Source organism: Trichoderma harzianum, assembly GCF_003025095.1.
Source record: "Trichoderma harzianum CBS 226.95 unplaced genomic scaffold M431scaffold_12, whole genome shotgun sequence".
Lineage (NCBI taxonomy): Eukaryota > Fungi > Ascomycota > Sordariomycetes > Hypocreales > Hypocreaceae > Trichoderma > Trichoderma harzianum.
The window spans coordinates 470,307-495,668 of NW_020209260.1; the positions used below are offsets into that span (position 1 = coordinate 470,307).

General features: G+C 50.8%; 12 protein-coding genes across 12 annotated transcripts; 6 read left to right on the top strand and 6 right to left on the bottom strand.

Moving 5' to 3' along the window:
• Positions 1–622: 622 nt before the first annotated feature.
• On the top strand, positions 623–2,673 carry M431DRAFT_93923 (hypothetical protein; the record flags this gene model as incomplete). Its single annotated transcript, XM_024924530.1, has 3 exons — positions 623–813; positions 913–2,566; positions 2,647–2,673. The coding sequence occupies 3 exons, from the start codon at positions 623–625 to the stop codon at positions 2,671–2,673; spliced, it is 1,872 nt and encodes a 623-aa protein (XP_024770842.1).
• An 823-nt stretch (positions 2,674–3,496) lies between these two features.
• M431DRAFT_93459 (hypothetical protein) lies at positions 3,497–5,678 on the bottom strand (the record flags this gene model as incomplete). Its single annotated transcript, XM_024924478.1, has 2 exons — positions 3,497–5,356; positions 5,421–5,678. The coding sequence occupies 2 exons, from the start codon at positions 5,676–5,678 to the stop codon at positions 3,497–3,499; spliced, it is 2,118 nt and encodes a 705-aa protein (XP_024770843.1).
• A 1,656-nt stretch (positions 5,679–7,334) lies between these two features.
• On the bottom strand, positions 7,335–8,095 carry M431DRAFT_498425 (hypothetical protein; the record flags this gene model as incomplete). The annotated part of the gene is made up of 2 exons (XM_024917688.1): positions 7,335–7,987; positions 8,041–8,095. The coding sequence occupies 2 exons, from the start codon at positions 8,093–8,095 to the stop codon at positions 7,335–7,337; spliced, it is 708 nt and encodes a 235-aa protein (XP_024770844.1).
• A 561-nt stretch (positions 8,096–8,656) lies between these two features.
• M431DRAFT_93882 (hypothetical protein) lies at positions 8,657–9,181 on the top strand (the record flags this gene model as incomplete). The annotated part of the gene is made up of 1 exon (XM_024924526.1): positions 8,657–9,181. The coding sequence occupies one exon, from the start codon at positions 8,657–8,659 to the stop codon at positions 9,179–9,181; it is 525 nt and encodes a 174-aa protein (XP_024770845.1).
• A 290-nt stretch (positions 9,182–9,471) lies between these two features.
• On the bottom strand, positions 9,472–11,270 carry M431DRAFT_498427 (hypothetical protein; the record flags this gene model as incomplete). The annotated part of the gene is made up of 3 exons (XM_024917689.1): positions 9,472–9,621; positions 9,680–10,663; positions 10,737–11,270. 3 exons carry the CDS (start codon positions 11,268–11,270, stop codon positions 9,472–9,474), a joined length of 1,668 nt encoding a protein of 555 aa, XP_024770846.1.
• Positions 11,271–11,637: 367 nt separating this feature from the next.
• Positions 11,638–15,170, bottom strand: M431DRAFT_511296 (hypothetical protein). Its single transcript, XM_024919624.1, has 4 exons — positions 14,662–15,170; positions 14,119–14,301; positions 13,251–14,056; positions 11,638–13,189 (listed from the first exon to the last, which is right to left on the bottom strand). Exons 1-4 carry the CDS (start codon positions 14,809–14,811, stop codon positions 12,067–12,069), a joined length of 2,262 nt encoding a protein of 753 aa, XP_024770847.1. The 5' UTR covers positions 14,812–15,170; the 3' UTR covers positions 11,638–12,066.
• A 538-nt stretch (positions 15,171–15,708) lies between these two features.
• M431DRAFT_93379 (hypothetical protein) lies at positions 15,709–16,215 on the top strand (the record flags this gene model as incomplete). The annotated part of the gene is made up of 1 exon (XM_024924472.1): positions 15,709–16,215. One exon carries the CDS (start codon positions 15,709–15,711, stop codon positions 16,213–16,215), a length of 507 nt encoding a protein of 168 aa, XP_024770848.1.
• A 19-nt stretch (positions 16,216–16,234) lies between these two features.
• M431DRAFT_511299 (hypothetical protein) lies at positions 16,235–17,288 on the bottom strand. Its single transcript, XM_024919625.1, has 4 exons — positions 16,838–17,288; positions 16,676–16,775; positions 16,564–16,618; positions 16,235–16,515 (listed from the first exon to the last, which is right to left on the bottom strand). The coding sequence occupies exons 1-4, from the start codon at positions 17,081–17,083 to the stop codon at positions 16,419–16,421; spliced, it is 498 nt and encodes a 165-aa protein (XP_024770849.1). The 5' UTR covers positions 17,084–17,288; the 3' UTR covers positions 16,235–16,418.
• A 1,194-nt stretch (positions 17,289–18,482) lies between these two features.
• M431DRAFT_93688 (hypothetical protein) lies at positions 18,483–20,107 on the top strand (the record flags this gene model as incomplete). Its single annotated transcript, XM_024924502.1, has 4 exons — positions 18,483–18,623; positions 18,691–18,768; positions 18,838–19,683; positions 19,739–20,107. The coding sequence occupies 4 exons, from the start codon at positions 18,483–18,485 to the stop codon at positions 20,105–20,107; spliced, it is 1,434 nt and encodes a 477-aa protein (XP_024770850.1).
• A 360-nt stretch (positions 20,108–20,467) lies between these two features.
• M431DRAFT_237198 (hypothetical protein) lies at positions 20,468–21,108 on the top strand. The gene is made up of 3 exons (XM_024913680.1): positions 20,468–20,822; positions 20,911–21,003; positions 21,060–21,108. Exons 1-2 carry the CDS (start codon positions 20,552–20,554, stop codon positions 20,967–20,969), a joined length of 330 nt encoding a protein of 109 aa, XP_024770851.1. The 5' UTR covers positions 20,468–20,551; the 3' UTR covers positions 20,970–21,003; positions 21,060–21,108.
• An 82-nt stretch (positions 21,109–21,190) lies between these two features.
• M431DRAFT_93462 (hypothetical protein) lies at positions 21,191–21,751 on the bottom strand (the record flags this gene model as incomplete). Its single annotated transcript, XM_024924479.1, has 1 exon — positions 21,191–21,751. The coding sequence occupies one exon, from the start codon at positions 21,749–21,751 to the stop codon at positions 21,191–21,193; it is 561 nt and encodes a 186-aa protein (XP_024770852.1).
• Positions 21,752–22,949: 1,198 nt separating this feature from the next.
• M431DRAFT_498434 (hypothetical protein) lies at positions 22,950–24,243 on the top strand (the record flags this gene model as incomplete). Its single annotated transcript, XM_024917690.1, has 3 exons — positions 22,950–23,061; positions 23,123–23,671; positions 23,789–24,243. 3 exons carry the CDS (start codon positions 22,950–22,952, stop codon positions 24,241–24,243), a joined length of 1,116 nt encoding a protein of 371 aa, XP_024770853.1.
• Between the last annotated feature and the right edge of the window lie 1,119 nt (positions 24,244–25,362).

Here is a 25,362-nt window from a genome sequence, read left to right on the forward strand (position 1 = left end):
GCAATGCACCCTCTTTATTTCCTCTTTCAAAGCAAACCTCCATTTCGTCGGCGTCAGAAAGTGGGGGCAGCGAGGGGCCCAGTGACGTACTGTATGCGGTACCTCGTTTTTTGCCTCTTTGCCCTGTTCTTGTGTCCTCAGTGGTTCTATTTATGCTTCATCTAATTTCTCATCCAACAATCACCGCCCATCGTATCTAATATTTTAGCGAGCTCTGCAGTTGTACAGTCGCGCATCTCTTTGCTTGCTTGTTATTACTATTCTTATTTTTATTACTGCGCTGAAACGAAAAGCTCCATCTTCTCGAATCCAACCCCGGTCCGCATTGATGCAAGCGATATAATCTCCAGGCCCGGAAAGCTGGTACTACCTCCTATATCTGTCTTAACCTGCGACTTGCGACTCTGCCTTGTCTCCATATCCACCAAACGCAAACGATTTCGGTGCTGCCGCGCCTCCTGAAGGATTTGCGAATTTGCGACAAAAAAGAAGGAAATTATAATACGAGGCTTTCTTTCTTTCTTCTTTAACTGCTTGCATCTACCGAACCCTTTGTCGAGAAACAACAGCGACTGGATAGAAACCGCCGGATGAGGACATCACGGCTCCTGGTTGGCGCATCATGACATCAATAGACGTCCTGGCCAATGGCCACAGCCACTTCGACAGCTACGCCGACAACGTGCTGCGGGCGAGAATCCACAAGCCGCTGCATGCTCAAGTGTCGCGCGCATCCTCGACTGATGGCGACAATCACCTCCTAGGTTTGCCCACGGGCGACAGCAATGGCAGCGTAGGCAGTGCCACGACGAGGTGAGTTGATGCCTCTCTTGCTCCTCTTCCTCTTCCTCTTCCTCGTCTTCATCATCATCTCCCTCCCAAAGAATACACCAACTGACACAATTAAAACAGCGGCCGCTCAACACCCGTCTCAGACAACGCTCCCCCCTCGACCAAATCCCTCTCCTCCGCCCGCAAGCTCGTCCGCGCCGAGCAGCGCCATCGCATCTTCCCTACCATCGAATTCTCCTCGCGCGTCTCCCACTTCGACCCCTCCAGCGACTACCGCGACTTCCATGGCTTCTTCAACCTCTTCTGGATCGGCCTGGCCATCATGGGCATCACTACCATGCTGCGCAACTGGAAGGACACCGGATACCCCCTGCGCGTCCAGATCTGGGGCCTCTTCGCCGACAAGCTGTGGCACCTGGCCATTGCCGACTTCCTCATGGTCGCCACCACCGCCGTCAGCTTGCCGCTGCATCGCTGGGTGCGTAGGAACCCCATGGGAGGCGTCTGGGGCTGGAGTAGGGGAGGAATGGCGATCCAGAGCATCTACCAGGTCGTGTGGCTGGCGTTTTGGGTCATTGTGCCGTTCTGGCTGGACTGGGCGTGGACCGCTCAAGTCTGTCTGCTGCTGCACACAATGGTGCTGCTCATGAAGATGCACTCGTACGCCTTTTACAATGGCCATCTGTCAGAAACGGAGAAGCGACTGCGCAGCCTGGACGAGCCGAACCCGTCGAGAGCAGACCGCAGGCCGGCCTACCTCTACCCCAGCGCCGACCACCGCAAGGGCAGCGTATCAGGAATCCCCATGCCTCGCCCCGTGGAGGAGGACAAGGACACCTCTAAGCCTAAGAAGAAGCAGCATCATCGCCAGCAGGGAAGCCTCGACAACAAGGGCGTCAACGGCACCAACGGCCACGCTGCTGTTGCTGCTGCTCCCTCTACTGCCCCTGAAACCGAAACAGAGCCCGAGCCCACCAGCGCCGACGAAATCGACACCCTACGTGAAGACCTCGCCCGCGAGCTTACCAGCCCCATGGGCAACGTCACGTACCCGCGCAACGTCACCTGGGCCAACTACCTCGACTACCTCTGCTGCCCGACGCTCTGCTACGAGATCGAGTACCCGCGCACCCCGGCCATCAACTGGACCGCCCTCGTCTCCAAGATCATCGCCACCTTTGGCTGCATCTTCCTCCTCACCGTCATCTCCGAGGAGTACATCTTCCCCGTCCTCGTCGACGCCTCCCGCCGTCTCGACCTCGTCGCCTCCGCCCACCTCGTCGATTCCTCGTCCTCAGTAGCCCTCGAGTCCGGCCTCATCCTCGCCGAGACAATCTCCTGGCTGCTCTTCCCCTTCATGCTCACCTTCCTCCTCGTCTTCCTCGTCATCTTCGAGTACGTCCTCGGCGCCTTTGCCGAAATCACCTGCTTCGCCGACCGCCACTTTTACGCCGACTGGTGGAACTCGACCGACTGGATGGAGTTTTCGCGCGAGTGGAATGTCCCTGTCTACTCCTTCTTGCGCCGCCACGTCTACAGCGCCTCGCGCCCGCATACCGGCAAGGCCTTTGCCACCTTTATTACTTTCCTCATCTCTGCCGTTGGGCATGAGATTGTCATGGCTTGTATTACAAAGAAGATTCGCGGATATGGCTTTGTGTGTCAGATGCTGCAGCTGCCTATTGTTATGCTGCAGCGGACGCGCTGGGTCAGGGGCCGCAAGACGCTCAACAATGTCTGCTTCTGGTGCTCCATGATCCTAGGTCTCAGCCTGGTAAGTCGCAAAAAACAAAAAACATTTCAACCTCCTATATCACTTGAATATTACAGAAGCTAACACAAAGTGATAATTAGATCTGCGCACTCTACGTCCTCCTCTAAACAACACAACACCCAACTCAACACACATCAACACACCTACCTACCTCAAACCCATACTCAACACACTCATTAGCATTTTACTTTTTCATACCTCTTTTTGCAGCAGTTACATAAGGCATATCGTATCGTACATTATTTCCAGACTGGTTCTGCGATTTTTCCTTTCCTTTTCCTTTGTGTCCATAAACGGGGAGAGGCTACTTCTTCTTCTTCTGTATTTCTTTTGTTCATTGCGTGTTTGGATATACATGTATCATTGGCGGCGTGTTTTCTTTTTTCGTTACTCTCTACAGGCGTAAATACATACATCTCACGATGTTTTGCTGAATACTACCCTACGTAGTATAAATATCACATGCTTCTTGTTTTGCTTTAATTGATCACTTGATAGTTAACCAACATGTTTGCGCATAGTGTGTAAATCAATGGATCAAGCTGTACAGTACGGAGGACTGAATCACTGTTATATAAGACATTTGCGTCATCTATCACTCATAGACAAAATGCAGTCATCACTAGGGTCATCACATCACATTACATCACGTCGTCAGGAAAAAGTCATTGTCCATTCCATTTATTCATTTCTCATAGACTGGGCTAAATTACGCCCTCCCTCGCCTCTTATGAGGGGATATCAAGGGCACTATGGGGTAAAAGCATCGGTCCGTTAAACCTGGGACCACCTAAGATAGTAAACAAAGCATAAAAAAGAAAATCCACGTCCAGACCAGACCATGTTGCTCTAAAACCGTTCAACTCCATCGTGTAAAAATCAAACTTTTTGTCCGTTTATCCCGATTCTTGGTGCACACAAAGAGGCAATTTAGTCAACCTCCTCCATGGCGCTGTCGCCAGTCTCGACGGCAGGGGTGTCGGCGGGAGCGGCAGCACCCTCGATGGGGGCAGAGTCGTCCTCCTCAATGTTGAGGCCGAGCTGGACGAGCTTGTGGATGCGCTCGGCGAAGCCAGCGGGCTCATCAATAGTGAAGCCGGAGACGAGCAGGGAGGTCTCGAACAGCAGCTGGACAATGGACTTGACGGTGCGGTCGTTCTCGCCGTCAGCCTCGACCTTCTTCTTGAGCTCCTGGATGATGGGAGACTTGGGAGAGATCTCGAAAGTCTTCTTGGAAGACATGTAGCTGGACATGGAAGTGTCACGGAGAGCCTGGGCCTTCATGATACGCTCCATGTTGGCGGACCAACCGAACTGGCCGGTACGGATGGCGCAGGGGGAGAGACCGAGCTTGTCGCTGACGACAACCTTCTCGACCTTGTCGCCGAGGACAGTCTTAAGAGCCTTGGCAAGGGTCTCGTACTCCTTCTCCTCGGCCTCGCGGGCAGCCTTCTCCTCGTCGGTCTCCTCGAGCTCAAAGTCCTTGGTGATGTCGACAAGCTTCTTGTCCTCGAACTCCTTGAGCTGAGTCATGGCGTACTCGTCAATGGGATCGACGAGGAAGAGAACCTCGAAGCCCTTGGCCTTGAGAGCGTCAAGGAAGGGAGACTTCTGGACGGCCTTGAGGGACTCGCCAGTGATGTAGTAGATGTTCTTCTGGTGCTCAGGCATGCGGGTGACGTAGTCAGTCAGGGAGGTCATCTCATCACCAGACTTGGTGGAGTTGAAGCGGAGGAGCTTGGCAAGGATGCCACGGTTCTGGGAGTCCTCGTGGATACCAAGCTTGAGGTTCTTGGAGAAGGCGCTGTAAAACTTGTCGAACTGCTCCTTGTCCTCGGCAATCTCCTGGAAGAGCTCCAGAGACTTCTTGACAATGTTCTTCTTGATGACCTTCATGATCTTGTTCTGCTGAAGAGTCTCACGAGACAGGTTGAGAGGGAGATCCTCAGAGTCGACAACACCCTTGACGAAGCTGAGCCACTCAGGGATGAGGTCGGTGGCGTCATCAGTGATGAAGACGCGACGGACGTACAGCTTGATGTTGTTCTTGGTCTTCTTGGTCTCGAACAGGTCAAAGGGAGCGCGCTTGGGGACGAAGAGGATGGCACGGAACTCGAGCTGACCCTCAACAGAGAAGTGCTTGACACCGAGGTGGTCCTCCCAGTCGTTGGAGAGGGACTTGTAGAAGGAAGCATACTCCTCCTGAGTGATATCCTGGGGGTTGCGAGTCCAGATGGGCTTCTGCTTGTTGAGCTCCTCCTCCTCGATGGTGGTCTCCTTGATCTTCTTGGTCTTGGGCTTCTTCTCCTTCTCCTCCTCCTCGTCATCGATCTCCTCGACCTTGGGCTTCTTGTCATCACCCTCCTCGGTGACGGTCTCCTCAGTAGCATCCTCATCAGGGACCTCCTTCTCGGTCTCCTTCTGGACGTGGAGGTAGATAGGGTAGCTGATGAACTCGGAGTGCTTCTTGATGACCTCCTTGATGCGGCTCTCGTTCAGGTAGTCAGCCTGCTCGTCCTTGAGGTGGAGGACGATGGCGGTACCACGACCGAGCTGCTCGCCCTCGGTGTCGGCGGTGATGTTGAAGGTACCACCAGCGCTGGACTCCCAGATGTACTGCTCGTCATCGTTGTGCTTGGAGACGACGCTGACGCGGTCGGCAACGAGGTAGGCAGAGTAGAAACCAACACCGAATTGACCAATCATGGACACGTCGGCACCGGCGGTCAGGGCCTCCATGAACTGCTTGGTTCCGGAGCGGGCAATAGTACCCAGGTTGTTGACAAGGTCCTGGAGATTGGATGTTAGCATCAGGTTGGCGAGTTTGATAGGGTTATGGAATGCATCAACTTACAGCCTTGGTCATACCAATACCGGTATCACGGATGGTCAGGGTCTTGGCCTCCTTGTTGGGGATGATGTCAATGCGCAGGTCCTTGCCAGAGTCGAGCTGGCTGGGGTCGGACAGCGCCTTGTAGCGGATCTTGTCCAAGGCATCGGAGGCGTTGGAGACAAGTTCTCGCAGGAAGATCTCCTTGTTGGAGTAGACGGTGTTGATGATGAGGGAGAGAAGCTGAGAGATCTCAGCTTGGAACTCGAAAGTCTCAGCCATGGTGAAGGGTATCAACGGAAAATGTGTGAGTCTGAGTTGGAAGAAGAAGAGTTAGCTGATTGAATCGAGGAGCTGTTGGGATGCAGCTGGAGAGGAAGTAGGCGGGGGAGGGGTGAAGTTGAGGAGGCAACGCCAAAAAATCAGTTGGGAAAAAAAAATCACCAGCGCTTGAGAGAGATTCCAATCTGATTCTGCACAATGCAATGCAAAGCTTGAAAAGTCTTTGGAAAGGCAGAGACTCGATCGAACCCAAGGCAAGGCTGAAATTCCTCCCAAGCAAAATGGCGGGGTGATAAAAAAGCACAGAGGCTAGAAGGGGAAAGTGGGATGATAAGATTGCTGCTGCTGGCCGATCGTTCAAACTCACCTGTGGAAAAGAAAAAGAGAGGCTCCAATGAGAACAAGCGCAAAAACGTTGTTTGTATCTCGAGCTTGGGGGTATTTGATGAAGAAAGAAGAAGAATGAAGAATGCGAATGAGGAAGAAAAAAAAAGAGAGGAGATGGAAGGAAGGGAAGAGGAGGAAGAGGCGTCTAAAAAAGGCTGGACGAGCTGCGATGGCCGTTTGGGCAAGAGATTCCATGGGATTCTATGGTCGGAGCGCGGCTGTGATTGGTTGATTGGCCGGGGGGGCAGCGCTGGAGCCTTCTAGCAGAAAAATTCACCTTCGCCGTGCTTCTGCCTCTCTCTTTCTGTTTCTGACTTTCAGGCGGCACAAGGCAGCCGCCAGCCCGCTTTTGGGGCGCTGTTTTAGTGAGGGGGAAGAGGCGAGACGGATTTGGGCTGTGGCTATTGCTCAGGGTCCACATGCTTTGTTTCTTTGTGCTTCTGTCTGATGGAGTTACTGTTGCTGTTGTCTGTTGTCTAGTAGTGACTTTTGGAGTAGCAACCGTAGGATATTTCATGCAGCTCTTTTTTCAGTGATAACCAACTCAGAGAAATACAATACAATGAATTCTTCTACTTCTTCTTTCATGTACATCAACACTACAGTAACAGCATCACCACCAACAACAACCACCCTTGTCATTCATCGTCTTGCCCCCCCTTGTCCCCCCAAAGCTGCTACTAGAAACTTCCACCTTGTCTCGTCTCCCCTTTGCCTCCCTCCCCATCCATTCCCCTAAAACGAGGCTGACGATGAGGGGAAGCAAAATGCAGCGCCCCGTTTCGGCTTCCGATGGAAACTGGGCACTGCTGCAGCAACCATTGACAGGGGGGCCTCTCACTACGGAGGCCACCATACTATCAAGGTATCACTCTTATCGCCCGCTAAACATCCCACCTTTTGCGGAGCCGGTCGAAGGCAACAGAAGACAGCTGGAGAGCATCGACTATTCTCTTTGTCTGCCTTGACAACCCAACAATCGATGACCATTTTAATTCATCAAATCCGTTTATTTTATCAAAGAAACCGCTTAGCGCCCGTCTGCCTCGTCTAGTAGGCAGCTGTAACCCCCGCTTGTCCCGAATCCCCCCTTGCATGCCATCTAACCAACCCCCTTGTGAAACTCTATAGCTACCAGCACAGTAATACCATGTAAGCTTCATACATCCGACGCCGTGCATCCGCCTCCTCACATATACTCGTACACAATCTATCCGTTTCTATAATGTTCCTTTCACATGCTTTCAGATTCCATGAAGCCCACGGCTCTTAATCTTGCGAAATCACGCTCCCAATCTGGCGATATTTTCGATCCGCATATGACAGCCCAAACTTGTTCGCGCAGCTTCCAGGTATCATTTCCACCACCTCTCCCACCACAATGACATGATCCCGAACTTTCAAAAGACCCCTCGTGGGTTCATCGGGTAACAGCCTGCACCTCAGAGCATACATGATTCCCTCGCCTCTCAGCAGAGGTGCTCCATCCGTCTTGCTTGTGTCGTATTCTAACCCGTCAAACACATCATCCGTGTTGCCCCTTGTAAACCTGTCTGCTACTTGCACGCCTAACTCATCCCCTGACATGATGTGTATGTTGAAGTGGCGGCTTTCTATTATGGCGTCGAGGGTTCGGCTCGGAGTGGCAATGTTGAAAGATATCAATGGTGTTGGCGAGAGGGTGAGTGATGTAAATGACGACATAGTCATTGCTCTTGGAGTTTGTCCATGTGTTGAGGTGCAGACGACGACGGAGTGTGGAAGAAGTCGCATAATAGATCGTATTTGCTCTGAGAGGGCGGCAGGAGATGTCGGATCAGCGGTCGGCGGTATGGGAAACGAAGTATGCCATGAACTGAGTGTATGACTCGATTGACTAGATTGAGTCGACTGTTGAAAGGACGTCGGCTTTTCAGCTATTGCTTCCAAGTTGTTAGCCAAGAATCATCCAAGGATAGCATCCAGGTGTCCTCACATATAGCATCTTGAGAAGCTATGCTGGAACTCGCAGCTGCTCGAGACGATCGCATACCAGTCGCGTGCTCCCCAAGGGTCAGCGCATGGCCCACAACATCATGAACACCTCTCATCAACCGCAACGCCCAAAACCCTCTCTTTTGCACCATCGCCATCCGCGCATCTCCCAAACACCCAGCCGTGACCCGACTTGCGCCGCAGCATCCCAGCTGCGACAGCTGTCGCACCGCCCTAGCAGCCCTCATCGAATCATGCGGCCTTGATTTCTTAAATTTCCTGAATTGGACCTATAAAAAAAAGAAAGCCCAATTGAAAAGAAGGATTCGTAATAATAAAGGCAGTAGCCAGAGGACTGGCAAAGCGATGCTTTGACATGCTTCGGCACAAGACAAGATCAATTCCCTTATCGATAAGCCGCCCGTTCCCGCTGTGCCGCCACTTTACGGAAGCACACCAACCAGCGGGCCGGAAATTTTGCGACAACTCCAAGGCTCTGGTCATCACCAATCATGCGACACTGACACCAAGCAATCCGCCTTTGATCCTCCTCAATTGAACCATCTACTCAATCTATTCAATCTCTCAACAAACAAATCAACAAAATACCGCCCAAAATGGGGAAACTCCCCCTCCCCTCAACGCTCCTCTCATCCTCCCCCCTCCGCCCATCAACAACCACATCCTCACTCTCCATCCACAGCCTCTCCCTCACGCAAACCCGAAACGCGACATTCATCCCCCGCCCCAGGCGGCCATACACATTCACCCAGCTCATCCAGCTCTCCGACGGCTCGACCTACACCGCACGCACCACCTCCCCTTTACCCTTGTACCGCGCCCAAAAGGATACTCGCAACACGCTTCTGTGGCAGCCTAGCGAGAAGAGCTTGCGAAACGTCGAGTTGGATGAGGCTGGTAAATTGGCTGCTTTCAGAGAACGATTCGGAAGAGGATATGATGCTACGGCTCAGGCTGTAGAGGAGGGTGAGAAGGAGGCTGCTGAGGAGGTCGCTGCTGCTAAGCCTGTTGAGGAGGATGCTGGGTTGAACTTTGAGGATTTGTTGGCGGAGTATACGCCGCAGGATACGAGTGCGATGAAGGATTCGGGTCCCAAGAGGGCTCCTACACGAAGAAAATAATGAGATGGGTTTATATGATGTGTACATTACAGATTGGGTGGATAACTAAAAAGGGAGATTAGACAGAGGAGGAAACGCATGGATTAGAGGATCGACTCTGTTCAAATATGTACAGCACTTTGAGCCTAGCGGCCTGTATGATATAACAAAAGGGATGCATCTCCGAGTTTTGAAACGAATACGAATAGTAGTAGCACACTGCAGCCCCCCTCGCTCTCATTCAATTGCCTCTTCGCCTAACCGTAAAACTCCACCTTGTAATGAAAGGGTTACAGCTTCAAAGTATTCCATTAGTCTGAATCCTCATCTATAGTTGCCCTAGCGCGATCAACGACGGTGTTGCCTGGAGGCTTTGGCTGGTAAACGGGCGGCCTGTAGAAAGCCGACTCGTCGTCCTGGGCATCTAGCTGCATCAGGAACGTCTCCCACTTCTCAATCAACTATTTGCATGTTAGTCAGCCTGACAATGTCATTGTAATGAGAGAGAGCAACACTTACCTCCTTCTGAGCCTCGACAGCGCCTTCAAGGAACGTCTCAACACCGCTCTTGAAGTCCTCTACCTTTTCCTTTTCGAAACGGTCCAATTCAGCCCTCATGGAGCGACCCATGTCCTCAAACAGGAGCCGAGCTTGGTGAACTTTTCTCTCTGCCTCCTGAACCTCGGCGTTCATCTGATTAAGTCGGTCTTGCTGGCTCTTACCCTGTCGCAGCAACTTGTCTTGCGTCGTCTTCTTCTTCTGCAGCTCAGACTCGGCTGAGTGCCAGGCATAGAAGCCCTTTTGGCGCTGGCTGAATGCCTGCTTAATCGATCCGATAAGGCGAATGTACTCGTCAATAATGATGCCAAAGGTGAGGACATCTTGCATAGCTTGACGCTCATACACATCGCGAATCGTGAGTTGAAGATCGGAGAGAGCGTCGAGGGGACCGGATAGTGAGGGCGAGAGCTCAACAGTAGAGAGTGCGTGGAGAGAGGCAGAAAAGTCGGCCGCAGCCTCTGCCATCATCTTTCTCTGGCTGACCATTGCCTCCATTGCCTTGAGAAGCCCCTTGAGTTGGTTCTCCAAGGCATCAAGGTACACCTTGCGATCGTGGAACCAATCGTCCTGCTCGACAAATTTGCTTCCTCCTCCGACATTGATACCTAGAGATCCGAAGACTCCCTTACTCTCAGTGGGCAATGGCTCCCGTCTCTCCTTGTGCTTAATGTCAACGTTAAACGCCTCGCTCTCAAGGAATAGTTTTAGGTCAGCGTCATGCTGAAGGACGGGATGCGCGGCAGTCTTGTTGAGCATTTTTTCCAGCGCCGCTCTTCTGCTCTCCACAAAGTTGCTGTCGAAGCGGCCAACAGCCTGCTTCTCGGGTGGCGGAGGCACCACGTATCCGGGGTTGTTGCCATGCAGGGTGTTGTAAAGCCAGAGGAAGTCTCGGTATCGACGCTTGACCTCGAATTCGGGCTGCTTGTAGGCTCTGGATGTGGTCTGGCAGGGAAGCTTGCTTTAGCTAGGGAATCATGATATGTGAGAGAGACAATCAAAGCTGATAAACACTAACCTTGGTCCGCACCGAGTACACAATGTGCGAACTTGTCAGGTCTCCAATCTTGACCGGGTCTCCAACAGTGATATAAAATGTGGGCTTGGATGCCTCCTCGACGCTGACGCTCGGCTGCGTGCTGCTCTTCACACTACTGGGCCTCGCAGCGTCAACAGGCGGCGGCATTCTCGGGCCTCTCGGACTGTCCAGGTCATCGTCGTCCTCGACCAGATGCGGATCGGCAGACCGTCTCTGCTGCTGGAGCGGCGCCATGGTCGTGCGGATGACCATCTGCTCCTTCTGGGGCGGCACGGGCGGGGCATCCAGCGCAGCATTCGGGATCGATCCGGCACTCAGAGGCCCGAGGGGATCGTCAACGGCTTCCAGCTTCGTAGGTTGAGCAACGATGCGCCGGGGCGTCCGCGAAGGTCGGGGCGCTGACGAGGTTGAGGCCTGTGATGTCGCTGGCGGGGAAGCAACGGGCTCGCTCTCGGCGACAGGCTCAGGGGGGGTCTGGCTGGAATCAGCCCATGGCGACTCTTCGACGTCCATTGCGGAATGCGGGAATCCGGTGCTGTGAGCGGGATATTGGAGGAAGAGGAGGAGGAATTGGATTGGCCTGGAGGCAGAGCTGAGAGGTTAAGGCAAGGCAGCTTGTCCGGTTGAGAGTGGCATACGTACCGGGTTGGTTGGAGACAAGACACCGGTACCCGCTAGCGCCTGCTCAACGTCAGCGGTGGCGTAGGTACCTGTACCTGGGCGCGAGGCTGCACCCCACCTGATCGTCAGCCTTTCATGGATGGCGAGAAGGGGAATGAATATAAGAGACAAGACAAGCTCAGTGATTTATCAATTTTATTACGCCCAATTGATTGAATAAACAGAAAGAATGATGATAGACGAGAAACGAAAAGGTCTTCCTTAGTTGATTAACAGCGTGGGGTATAAACACAGCCTTTATTCGCTACCTAACCATAAGTTGACTGACTGCCTCTCAAGCTCCAGCGTTCCATTATTCCCTACCCAGGCAGATTCGTGCCTCATTCGATGCTCTGGCGGTATTAATCTGCCATCATGACGCATCGAGTATTGTTCTAAATAATTATCCCTGTAACCAAGCGAGACCTATAGCTGTATTACACCCATTCCGAGTCCGTCGTTATCCTGCTGCTTTCTGTCAGGCTCTTTGCGGCACCTGTACCTCGTGCAATTCACTGGCCATTACCGCCATCTAGACCTCCACGTCGTGTCTTGGATGCGCAATTTGCGTTTAGTTGTAATGCCACCCCAAGAATTGCAGCACAATCCCACATCACATCTACCTGCTTCAGTCACGCCCTGCCTTGCTCTACCGGTCAGGGTCGTAACATCCGCCTGCTATAACGAGATTCATTCGAGTAAACTTGACATTAATCACAGGCGTCTTCTTCGTGGGAAACGCAGAGATTTGATCTGGAGTAATCATCACCTCTTTGCTCTTCTTCTTGGTGCCCGTGGTGGCTCCAGTGTTGGCTGGTTGGCCCGAAGGTCCAGCGTTGATTCTTGATGCTTCTCCATTGGGACCACCAATCGCCAAATCGGCACCGGCAGTAGCAGCCTCAAGGCCGGCCTGTTGAGCGGCTTTGTGAGGATCCGCTGGTGATTCGACGTCCCACAACCGAACAGTACCATCTTGGCCACCAGAGGCAAGTATGTTGGACTCGACGCTGAAGCTGAGAGACCAGACGCCGCCTTTGCCGTGGCCGCGAGAGCGCTTGATGCGAGTACCCTTGACTAGATCCCAGAAGAAAATATTGCCCGCAACGTCTGCGCTGGCTAGAATCTTGCCGTTGGGTGCGCATTCTAGAGAGCTGACGTGCTCAGTGTGCCCAGTAAATACTCTCACGCAGGCCCCTGTCACCACGGACCACATGCGGACAGACTTGTCCGTTTCGTCTGATGCCGAAAAGACATACATGCCGTTGGGATGCCATGCTATAGCTGAGACGGCGGTATCGTGCCCAACAAGCAGACGCTGGGGCGACGCATGATCCTGCATCCACACTCGAACGACCTTGTCGTAGCCGCCGGTTAGAAAGTAATGTCCGTGTGGACCCCATTGCGCTCTATAGACAGGTCCGTCGTGTGACTTGTAAACGCATAAGCAGGTCCAAGATTCCAGAGACCACAGCCGGATTTGTCCGTCCGCTGAACATGAGAGTAGTAACTTCGGCCGCCCGTCAATTGCCGCATTCTGTCTTCCTTCATCACCAAACAGCTTTTGGGGAGGTCCCGAAGCAGAGTCGGAGAACGAAATGTCGAATACAGGGCCAAAGTGTCCAATCAGCTTCCGGCTGTTGAACTTGGCGCCTTTTTCGTGAGCATTTGAGCTGGGGAGAGCTTTTCCATCCAAGGACCAGACGCGAATATAGGATTCGCTGGTACCCACAGCTGCGAGCTGTCCGTCGTCAGAAAACTCCATACATGATACGCTGTCTCAAAAGTCAGTCTCCTTTGCCCTTAATTTGCCAATTGAAGTGTAAAAAAACTTGCCTTCCAAATGTGTTGTGGAATGTAAACATGCAAGCGCTGACGGGGACGCCCACACCACCTGTTCGACCCTCGATTTTGAATCTGTCTCTATTTTCTCGCAGCTTTTGCATCTCAAGCATAATATCTCGCGGGCGAGACGGGGGTAGCGGTAGATCCGCTCGGCTCGGGGCATCTGCACTCTCTTCTCGCTTGATCTTTTGGTCAAGCTCTTCTATCAGGCTAGTTGCGCCAGGGACCGGGGGATTTCGCCGTTCCTCGTCTTCGATTTCGGCTCGGATATCATCGCGAAGATCAGTATCCATCGGTAGAGGTCCAAGGCTCAGAGGTGCCGCCGGATCCAAAATATCCTTGTTGGATAGCCCGATGTTGACCCCCGGGATACCTTCCTTAGTATCCACCTCCTCGATTTCCAGATTCTTCGTCTTCCTAAACACCGCCTCAAAGCTGAATGGAGTGATAGGTCCGCGAGCTGTTGAATCAATCTGACAATATGAGACGAGTAGTTGTCGGATCACGGATCCACCTTGATCAGATTCGCGCTCAAGAAAGTTGAATAGGTCGCTAGTCGCATGTTGGTTCAAGGGGATACGATACTTGTTCTCCTTGTATAATTTGGTAATGGGGTTCTCGTTTGTATGCTGCGGAAGCGTGATGGTCGAAAACGTCTTCAAATCATCTGCATGGGACGCTTGGAAATGCTGGCCAATTTCTTTAAGGAACAGCTTGCCCTCTTCTGTGTATCCATTTCCAACCAGCTCGATGAACGAGTAAACAAACGTCGGCCAGAGAAGCTTTGATAGCTCAAACTAATGCAAAACTCTCTTCAGCACGCGGACATGTAGCGCAAGCCATTCGAGGAGGAACCTACCTTGTAGATTTCGAGATTGTTTTCGACCCAGTCTCTCAAGAGTCGAAACGCTCTCGAGTACTTCTTTGGACCTAGGTTTGCTAATTGCTGGACTGGTTTTCCATCATTACCCAGATGCTTTGACTCCTGTCTGAAAACCTCTTCTGTCCGGTTGAAGCCTCGCTTAAGCAAATAATCCGTAACCTAGTGATGTCATTAGCTGAGATGATGCTGAGTATTGGACACGTTTTGATGTGTAGTTGCGATTGAGTGTCTTCTGTGAGGGCAAAGGGAGAGACATGAAAGAGAGAAAGTCAAGCTCTCGGGTATGGGATAGTGGATGAAAACGGATGGCACATGAGACTTGTTTTAGGATGCCGCTGCTCATCGAATGCTACAGAGTGGTTGAGGCAATGTAGCACAAGAAGGACAGCAGCATACCATAGCAAGTGAACGCTGCTCATCAAGTTTCTGTGGAGGACAATAACTTTTTGATTTGAGACGGCGACCCCCGCGGAAAGGACCACGGTGAGAACAGGCATAATTCCAAATGCTACCACGTACTATCTGGTTCAGATTTTGGTTTGACATGGCACCTCCAGTGGTGCCAGTTGCAGCCGTAGTCGCGGCGGGAGGGCCAGCTGGTGATGTTGCTGGTTGCCCTGCATAGGAGTTGGCCGTGCCAGCGCCCTGGGTTGGCGCTTGAGTAGCCATGGTGGAGGGAGAGTGAACACCGTCTTTGAGGAGAGAGATGGATTCGAAGATCGGTACTGCTAGGTAGATGTGCTTCCAATATGCCTAGACTTGGAAGCTATGTCATAATAAATCCTCGTCCTGCGTGGCGTGAGGCGCAATGCAACTCGTGCCAGCGTGGTTCAGTGAGCTCAAGTTGCGCCTGGATCTCACGCCCAGGTCGTGTAGCGGTATGCGGGAGGCGAAACGTGCCAGTCGTGAGCTCCACAAGGTGTAATCAAATCCAGTGATTCCAACTGTGATGCCTGTGTGCGATATTCGGAGGAAAAGAGGGCGTTGCAGAGGATAGAAGGCGACTGTGATTTGATGGTTAAGGCACCAGGTTGATGTTGAGAGTAAACTTAGAGGACTGAAGACCGCGAGACATCAGAGCCGTTAGTATAGCCGAAGTTTAAGCGGCGCCTCTCAGCTGCTCAGTCTCGGCAACAGTCAAACCAAATATGCTGCTGTACGTCGTTATGGTCGTCAAGTATGAAATATGGTACAATAGAATGACTCTTTAATAGTAATTGTGCAAGATTCTGAGCTTATAGAATATTCCAACAGAGAGACTTCACTTACAAAGCATGCCATACAAGCCTCGTGGTATCTTATCAGATTCGCGGCGCGTTACCGGGACCCACAATTGTTCAATGTTCCTTGGCCATGCTTTAACAGCACAATTCAACCACCTACACTATTCATACCCACACGCTTGACATCCTCCATAACGCCTCAATCACTCGAGTGGCCGTCAAAAACAAATCTGCAATCCCCAAAGTATTAGCTGGGAATCACACAATCCGACATAGCAGGACCACACAAACTGAGCAATCTCTCGTCAATCTCACTGCCATGGCGTCACCAGAGGACATCGTCATGGGAGACGAAAAGGAAGACTCTCAGCCCCAGGAGTCCTTTGTCCCTTTCACCCTGGAAGAAAATATCCACCAGCTCAACTCCATCGACCGGTCCATTGTCCAGCTGATGAACCACACTGCCACTGCGCTTGGCGCCCTCACCACTCCAGCATCCTCCGACAGCAATCCTTCAGCATCAGTAGAGTCAACAGCGCAAAAGGACGCATTCAGGGAAGCCACAGATACTTTTCTTGATACGCTCCATAGTATCGATGTACGAATGAAGCGCCAAATCCTCGCACTAGAAGAAGCGGGCATCGTCAATCTATCCAGCGGACCTCGGCAGGGTCACAACACCACTGTGAAGCCATCTTTGAAGCCTAATGGCATGGGAGCCATCGGAAATCTGGACGTTGGGTGGTTAAACAGTCGGAGTACCAAAGTTGAACGAGATATGGAGCTGGAGTTGTGGAGAAGGGCGAGGGAGCTCCTTGAAAAGGACGAGGGGAGTGTCAAGAAGGAGTAACACATGAAAGGATTGGCGTTTCGGCAATAATGTACAATGGGGTTATTAATTCGGTATGCTTCAAGGTACGCTAATCATTATTTTGTTCCTGGACATTACATTACTGATAACATTTTGTTGAAGGCTGTGCCTCCCATGCATACAATCTCCCGCAATCCCATCCACCTACACCGGGCTGCCATTGAGACACAGTCACCCTATACCTAGATCTCAGTATCATTCTCGCAGAGCCTGTTATATGCATGCGTAAGTTTGAAAGGTTCGTCTGGTGCGCGCGGCACAATATTCTCGGGCTGAATGCTAACAGGGCGTCAGCTAGAATGATTTCACTTCAAACAGCACACTTACAGGGCATCGAAGAAATAGCAAGAAAATTCTCCATCTTCGGGCGTCGAGTGCTTAGCTAGATAGCCGGAGTTAGTTTATATGATGGCGATAGAGGTAAACCAGAACGTATTACTTTGATACCCAACCCAAGAGACGCATTTCTTCCTCGCGTTGCAGGTGTACTGGCACCTATTTTCGGCCCATGGGACCCAGGTAGTGCCCAAAGAGAAATGCTGCACTTGTTAGATTGTAGCCTTTGGAGATGTATACGAGCACAGGTAAAACTAAAACTTACGTCTGCATCTCCAACGTTTTGGTGGCGCGCTACCCATGCTGGATCGAGAACAAAGTGCATCGGGAACTGGGATGGCGGCTTCACCTCGTGATAGTGAATGGTCCAGTGGTCATACTTTTTCGGGGCCCCGTAAACGCACGCCCTATGTTGCGTTTCGGTGATGACCTCTTGGTTCAGGAGAGGAGCTGCCGTGGTAGCAGCGATTAAAGAGGCAGCTAATAGACACTGGACGAGATGCATGGCCATTCAGCTGCAGTATTGCCTAGAAGAGAAGTCTGGCAGTTGGAATAGACGGAGGCAAATGTCCAGATGGTTCAATTCTTCATTTGATATCTTTCAGTACTGTGAGCGACCCCTCAAGGTGCAGCATTGATTCCGTGTCATAGCATCATCATATCGACGTTTTCTCCCGCTGCCCTAAATGCACAAAATAAGGAAGCGGCTAATTGAGCCACTGCCGTTTGATTGAGGTGCCTCGTCTGATTCTAATGCGGCGCGCTAATCGCCGAGATTCTAAACTTGATGGCTTCTTTAATGGAAGGCGCGGAACTGTGGCACAAGGCATCATGCATTCCATCTCGTGGAGCCTTCCGGGTATGTAAATTGGGAGACGGGTGTAATTTGGTGATGTCGACGTCAGAATCCTGGCAACAAAGCACTAACTTAGAGGGTAGTAGGGTAACATATAATATCAAGTTGCTCTGCGATATGCATGCTCTTAATCATATCAATTGCATTTCTTGGCAAACAAGCCCTGAACATGGCTCGTCTAAGAGAAGGAATCTGTGGATCGATACGCCATGGCGGGTTACTAGATGAACAATATTGATCATATTGAAAGCTGGCAATAGATTCAAGTACGTTGGTAAATATTGGTTGGACTCTCAAAAGACTCCTTTTGTCAACACCAAGGCCACCTTCAATGAAATGCCTGAGCTCGTCTTCAATAAGCCGCGACTCTTTCACAAGCATCGCGCCGCGTTAGCCGCTTCGAGATGACATGCAGGAGTGGAGAATCTGAAATCTCGTACTATCGAATTATGGAGTGAGTCGCTCTGCTTGTGAAACATTGTTTTAAAACGTCATCATGGACCATTAGATGCGGAATTATTCACTTGTACGCACATATTTTCCCCATTGTACTGTACCTATGGACTGCGGAACTTACGAAGAGGCCGAATCTCTGCCTCATCTGTGGTCACTATTTCTCCGTCTATCAAGTCCATCCATGAATGACCCATATCAAAACGCTCAGACCACTGGAGCTCCAGCGCTCTTTGCGGGGCAAATCCCAGTAACTACTAGGTAGGACCCAGTCTTACTGCAATTGTAGCTGGTACTTCGTATCTGGCGTGTGTAATCGCCTATTGCAAGTCTCTTGGTTCGCCCGGCAGAACGTCGGTGCCAGGGCCCTCCCTGCGCGTTTCGATGCATGTCGTGGCATTTCATCTCCGATCAAGCCGCTCAAAAATGTTTCAATGCCCTTGATAAACACCCGGCCGAGGTTTTTCTGGCGTCGTTTCTCTACGGCTGCAAAGATCGGAAGCGCGATACGATTCGGCTCTAGGAGGTGAAGAGAAGGGATTCTTTTCTATACTACTTGATCCTTTTTTTTCTTCTTTATTCACATCAAATCACAATCAAGATGATGCAGCTGTCTCGGCCAGCGGCGACGGCGCTGCTGCTGTCGATCGCTTCGTTCGGGACGCTTGTCCATGGCCACGATCACCATGAGGGCGGCGAAAGCCACATCCCCGAGGGCGAAGCGATATCACTCGAACCGGTCGTGAGTCGCCGCTTGTGAATACAATAATAGAAGAGAAAAGAAAACAAGCAATTAACACGAATCACAGGACACGATTCTCTGGATCCACATCCTCATCCAGATGCTCGCATACGGCGTCATCTTCCCAATCGGCATGGTCTTTGGTGTAAGAACCGCCATCTTTACTCTTACTGGTGCTTTGCAAGAGCACAGCGACTGATTTATGCAATCATAGATGACCAAATCTCGATGGCACGTCCCGACGCAAATCCTAGGCTCCATCCTCGCCGTCGTCGGCTTCTTTCTCGGCCATGCGCACAAAGGAAGAGAGTTTGTCAGCCACAATGTGCACTCGGTGTTCGCCAACATCTTGCAACTCCTGCTTGTCGGCCAGGTCGTCTTGGGCCTATACTTGAAGCTTCACTGGGAGAAGGGCGCTCTCGGCATGATTCGCAAGTTTGTCCGACCCTTCCACTCCGTCATTGGCAAAGCGATGCCGCTTCTCGCATGGGTGCAGATGATCTTTGGAGGTATCACCACCCTTGGTTTCTGCCAAGGCGATCACGTTGGTCAATGCGCAGCCCACTTTATCATGGGAGGCGCATTCATTGCCTACGGTATCCTTTTGACCATTATTCTGCTCGCGGGACAAGTCTGGATTCGTCGTACGGGAAGATCGCAAGAGTTCTACGACAGCGCGGTCATTGCCGCTTGGGGCTGCGTCAACACCTTCACGGAGCACCGATGGGGTACCGCCTGGGTCAAGAATGATTGGCAACACACTACAATGGGCGTCATCTGGTGGTGTGCGGGTCTGGCTGGTATTTGGCTGAGCCGAGATCGCGATGGTAACCCGAAGCGCAACTTTATCCCTGGATTCGTCATCCTCATCACTGGTTGGGGTATGTCTGCGCACCCTCAAGAGCTGATGGTCAGCGCCATGACGCACACCATGTTTGGTTACACCCTGATGGCCGCTGGTCTTACACGTATCATTGAGATTGCCTTTGTTCTCAAGGATGCTCAGTCCCTATCCGATGATGGGCGCACCTGGAACAGCTTCCAGTACATTCCTGTTTTCGTAAGTTGACACTGCACCTGATACGCCAAGTTAGATGGTAGCTAACGCTCGCCAGCTCTTGTATGCCGCCGGCTTCCTCTTCATGGGTGCGACCGAACAGCAGATGTCTCTCATCGACGGCTCCAGCATGGATGTCATCTCTTACATCCTGATCCTTTACTCTCTCGCCTTTTTGGTCTTTTTGTTTGCCAATATGCTCATCCACCTTTACGACCGTCTGTCAAACCCACCTCTGGATACCAAAGGTTTCGCCAATGGTCACACTCACCTGAACGGACGAGCTGTAGAGGACGGCCAAATCCGAGCGGCTGAGGAATTCGAGCTCGATGGGCTGTCAACCGATGACGAGGACGATGAGAGGCAGGGAATGCTGGCAGGTGAGGGATCCAACGCCCCCAAGAGGCCTGCTGCAGCTCAATCATGAGATACAAATGGGATATGAAAGTTATGTCAACGGGGGAAACACATGCTATGGGAAGACCTCTATATAAAGTTAAGCGTGTTTGGGAGTTTTGTCTTCTTCGAATAATGTCTGTATACAATACTGGAAAGTAAGATGATGGGTAATTTTGGGTGTAATAATAACATTAAAAATAAATTAAAATAAGAATACTATGGAATGTCATTCATCTGCATCTCAATGTTCATCTGCATAATAGTCGCGATTGGCACTGGACTGTCCGTACCTGCGTCCAGGGTCCAACCCAAAAAAGCTAGCTGGACGGCTGCACATTTTTGGTGGGGCTTATCTTTTTTTTTCTTTGGCGATATCACCATCTCTCTACGTACATTTACCAACCAAATCTGCAATTCATTCAGCATACCTATATACATCTAAATACCAGCGTCCTTGATTTATTTCCTCGCAATGCCTTCCGTCAAGAACCCCAACCGTCTCTCCAAGAACCGGCTCGCCGCCCGCGCCGCAAAGGCCAAGAAGGCCAACCAGAAGCGCGCCGACCCTGCCATGAAGAACAAGATCACCAAGGCCGACAAGACGAGGGGCGCACGGCCGGGCCTGTTGCCGACGAGCGGACCGAGAGCTGCGATTAGCGCTAAGAAGGCGAGGAAGCTGGAGAAGAAGATGGGATATGCGCTGAAGAGGAAGATGGAGGCGGAGGGAGAGGCTGTGATGAAAGGTGCGTTTGTTTTGTCTTGAGGCTTTCGAGTCTTGATGTTGGGTGAGGAGGTGGAAGGAGGAACATGGAAGTGCTAACTTGGGAATAGATGCGCCTGTTGTTGAGGAGAAGGCTGTGCAGGAGGAGCAGGATATGGAGATTCAGTGATTGGTTTGTCTGGAGAATGGGATATCATACATAAGTACGAAGGACCCTTTGCAGATCGAGGCGATATTGCGGGCTAACTGGATGGTACAGATTAAAAGTCGGTTGTTTGCTTGATTGGCATTTTCTGTGGTACAATGGGACACATTACACGGCGCAGGATGGGGACTGGATTTGCAACGATTAATAGACTGGATGAGCATCTTCAACGGCTATGTGATACGTTAAGCTATCGAATATGACTTCTTTTTTTCGCCACTATGAGTTACCGAGTTGTTGCTGAGATTGCTGGAAAGACTTTGCGGGTCCTGAACAGAGGGTCGCATCTCTTGTTGCCTTTTATATCCGTCACTGTGCCTATGCGCGTGTGTATGAACAGTTTCGGCATCGCTTGTTTGACTTTGAGAGGACCCTGTCTCCGTTCCGCTATAGGAGTACGAGTTTGATGAGATTGAAGAAGGATAGGTCGTCGACGACCAGTCGCTTGTTCGGATCGATGGAGGAGGGCTGTCACAGATGCAGCAGCAGAGTTCAGCGCATGCTTCTACTGTTGACTCGAGGAAAGTTGGCTCAGGTGGTTGATCGTAAGACAGCGGTTCAATGGTGCCGTATGCAGAGGCATTGGATGATTTGCCGTCGGGTGGGTTGCATATGGGGCAGTCGGGGCAATAGGAAGACGAGGAGCTGGTGCTGGATGTGGCTGTGACAGTTCGAGAACCGTCTTCAATTGCTTCGTTGGACGAAGACGATGGGTTAGTAGGTTGAGTTGTGCTCGTGTTGTCCATTGCAGACATGTTGTCCCAGGGGGTTTCTTGATAATAGGTAGAACGGTGTAGAAATGGTAGGTAGAGTATCACAATCGTACTGCATTGGCATCTGCATGAAACTCAGTAGGAAAGAGGAAGGTTTATATAGGTTAGGCGTATCGTGATTGATATGAGATTTGGAGAGACACACGTGTATTGGTCAAGTGCTTTATCGCAGAGCTGATGCATATGGCTTGCGTCACTCGATTAGGCATGTGCGTTTGTGGTGTAACTGCGCATTCATGACCGACAGTGAATCACGGAGTGGTACGTGATAAGACGTTTCTATGTGTTGACATTGAGGACTTGGATGCTATTGAAGCTGGCAAACAAAGCATGAAAGCTTCGTAACGGAAAATACTACCTATCCAGTATGCCATGCCAAAGGTAAAGCTACGTACCTGGTAAAAAAGGATGATTCCAGAAACTGGAGAAATGTAGCCATACCAGCAGATATTAGAAAAATATAGCGATATTAGCAGATACTGGATTAAAATATCCATAGTAGCAGAAAGTAGTGACAGTAGCAGACACTTGAAGAGCTGAGTATCTATTATTTGTTGGATAAGTAAGTAAGCCATAGGTTTGCCTCGGACCTGTTCCGACACTTGGACCTCATGCAATCGCTTGGGGTGCTGGATAGCATCTCTATTATAAAGCCATTGTGCAAATAAGGGTGTATGCAAGTGACCGGTCTGGCAGTGGATATTGGCAGCTGTTGAAGTCCGAGAACAATAAGAGAAGCAGAGCGTTTGAAGTGGGGATTCTCTGCAGTTTACTGTCAAAGTGAATCCAGAACGAAATGTCCTGCATATCGACAATACAAGCATATCATCATTGTCGACGAGGTTCAATGGCAGAGCGCAGGCAGATGGGGAGAACAATTTCGTTTACAGCCAAGATGTGTTCAATTCCTTGCTGCTGCTCACACTCTCGATTTTGGCTGTTCGCAGCACTTCTTTGGCCAAATTTTTTCCCACCTCACCGACTAAAATTTTGAGGTGCAGCTGGGCTAATCTCATCTTCTTCTCTCAACTCTCTTTCTTCCTCCTTCTCTCATTTCCTTTCTTCTTTCTGATCCCTCGTTTCCCCCCTTCTCTCTTCCAAACTTGAACGGCTCGTCACTCACCTCTGCATAACTTCTCGAGCGCTATCCTTATCACAACCGCCTCCAGCCATGGCTTCCACCAAGCGAACAGTCATCGAGATATCCTCCGGCAATGACGACGATAACCCTCTCGTGACGCGTCGCAAGATCCGCCGACGATCCAAGATACCAGAGCCACAGCGTTCGTAACATTGAGATAACCTAAGAAGCCTGATTCAACATCGATACTGACACCTTTCGAGGGAACGAAGCAGACACAGAGGCCACCCAAGGCCAACCGACATTTGCAGAATTTCTCTCCCGAACGCTACCAAGCAGGCTGATCTCGGGTGATGTCGCAAAATACATCCAGCGAGAGTCCAACGTTCGTCTAGAGACTGCAAGACAAGAAGGGATTACTCTGGATACTGTCTTCATCGGCATGGACTGTTTGCCGGCTTGGATGGGTATGCACTGGGATCCGCAAAGGGAGTCTCTGCATTGTGCTATCCAAGATCGACTGATGGATGTCGAGGTTTCGAGTACGCTAGGCGATGTTCTTCGGAAAGACCTCATCGAAAAAGGGAACCGGAAACTCGAGGAGGCTCGTCAACTCGGACTGGGCATCGAGGATATCACGATTGGGAAAGGGCTCCTAGCGACATGGAATGGTCTGGCGTCTACCCAAGAGACGGTTTACGGGCTGGAAACTCCTCCCGAAGAAACGAGCATCGGAACTACTGTTCAAGATTCGTCAGTCTTCGGCCAAGCAGAGACGCCGGAGTCCGAGATCATCACAATATCCTCGGCAAGTGAAGCTCCGAATTCGCCCGACATCGTGTACGACTCCTCGAGCACATACGACAGCTGTTCCGACTTTAGCAGCAGCAGCGGCGGCAACAGCAGCAGCACTGAAGATGACGAGGAAGTTGATGAAATCATTCATATGAACAATGTGGTCAATACCCAGCCGGAATATTCGGAGAGTGACGACGAGGCTCCGCATATTCTTCACGATGTCGAGGTCGTGGGCGGCTTTGAGGGTCACCCGGACGTGGATTTGGAAGTATACTTGGTGGAAGACGACGAAGAAATAGAAGGCCTTCCGGAACTTGAGCTGGCGATTGATGGAGATGCATTTATATATTATTTTGGCGATGATGATCTTATGGAGGTTGAGATTCCTGGGATGGATCTACAGTGCTCGCTTGACGTTCCTCCTGACCAGAGTGATGAGGGGGACTATAATACGGAGGGTAGACCACCATTGAGGGAAATTGAAGGCGACTCCGACGATCAAGTTATGGATGAGGACGAGGGTGAGGATGAGGGCGGAGAGCAAAATTCGGTCATTCAAATCACTGAGGATGGTTTCACTTGGTGAATTTCTTTGTTCTTTCTTTCGGTTTACTAGGTTGTTCATGGGAGGGAGACTCTGCGTCTACAATTTGCGTTTTGGGAGGATATCGTTGCAATGTTTTCGGCTGGAGAAATCTTCTTTCAAACTCGGCAAGTTGCCTTGGTACTGGGGTATTATGGGGATTGATGAGGATTTTACTCAAGGCTCTTTTCTGTTTTGGGGGGTTTGGGATTCAAAAACTGGCGTCGGATTCTATGAACATGGAAGACTTGGGACTTGGGACTTGGGACTCGGTATTTTGTGCATTTGCAGCTCTTCACAGAGAGGTTAGCGGTATTTGAAAGGGATAGATACGGACTTGAGTTACATATTTGCTGCCTTCAGACATCGATAGTGTTACTCTCTACGCCGCTGCGCTGTTCATTTGAAGCCTACTTGCGTTGATAAAATTTCTAAGATGTTCTTGGTATGACTGACACCTGAGATATGCCATTAGTGGTGAGACTCTCGCTGTATAGTAAAAGTACGTCTTATGCATGGATGAGCCGCAACTTATGTCGTTTATCACACGCCGACATGCGGGTAGGTAGAAATAAAGTTATATGCATTAGGTGGTGTGATCCACCCACATCAGGAAACTTATAGTCCAGCCGTGGAATTGATCAAAGTCTATAGTTTTTAATACACTCCTTCATTAGTGGATGCTACGCTCTATATATTAAACCTTCAACAGTACTTTATTACGAGATGTTTCATACCATCTCTTCACTGCCTTTGCTCAAGCTCAAGCTCCGGATTTACAGGCAAGATCTGGTAATCATTATCAATACGATCAATTGGTCATAGTCGGAGTGTTTACAGCCCGACGGTTCTGCCGGTTACCACACTGCGAGTCAGTAAATAACTCTTCAGATAGTACGAGAGAAGGAATACGTAGAGCAAATGTGACGCGGCTGACACATGTTTCTTGGAGTTGATGGATATTTCCGATGAATTTACCCTGTTTCGGATATATCAGTGCTCCGAATTGTACAGAAAGCCGAGAGTTGGGTGTGCATCTCGATGAAGATTAGTGAGAAAGACTGGGATGGCCACAAAGGGTAATCGGTGGGGGCTGTTTTTTGAATACCTAACCACTAGACT

What these genes read in the sequence shown, in the direction of transcription:
- M431DRAFT_511299 (XM_024919625.1), bottom strand. Translation starts at nt 17,083, where the DNA reads ATGGCCATGCATCTCGTCCAGTGTCTATTAGCTGCCTCTTTAATCGCT. An exon ending in AAAACGTTGGAGATGCAGAC is followed by an intron (nt 16,776 to 16,837) that starts GTAAGTTTTAGT and finishes TAACAAGTGCAG; the next exon opens with CATTTCTCTTTGGGCACTAC. An exon ending in TGCTATTTCTTCGATGCCCT is followed by an intron (nt 16,516 to 16,563) that starts GTAAGTGTGCTG and finishes ACGCCCTGTTAG; the next exon opens with CATTCAGCCCGAGAATATTG.
- M431DRAFT_237198 (XM_024913680.1), top strand. Translation starts at nt 20,552, where the DNA reads ATGCCTTCCGTCAAGAACCCCAACCGTCTCTCCAAGAACCGGCTCGCC. An exon ending in GGGAGAGGCTGTGATGAAAG is followed by an intron (nt 20,823 to 20,910) that starts GTGCGTTTGTTT and finishes ACTTGGGAATAG; the next exon opens with ATGCGCCTGTTGTTGAGGAG.
- M431DRAFT_511296 (XM_024919624.1), bottom strand. Translation starts at nt 14,811, where the DNA reads ATGGCTACTCAAGCGCCAACCCAGGGCGCTGGCACGGCCAACTCCTAT. An exon ending in ACAATCTCGAAATCTACAAG is followed by an intron (nt 14,057 to 14,118) that starts GTAGGTTCCTCC and finishes GTTTTGCATTAG; the next exon opens with TTTGAGCTATCAAAGCTTCT. An exon ending in TTCCACAACACATTTGGAAG is followed by an intron (nt 13,190 to 13,250) that starts GCAAGTTTTTTT and finishes CTTTTGAGACAG; the next exon opens with CGTATCATGTATGGAGTTTT.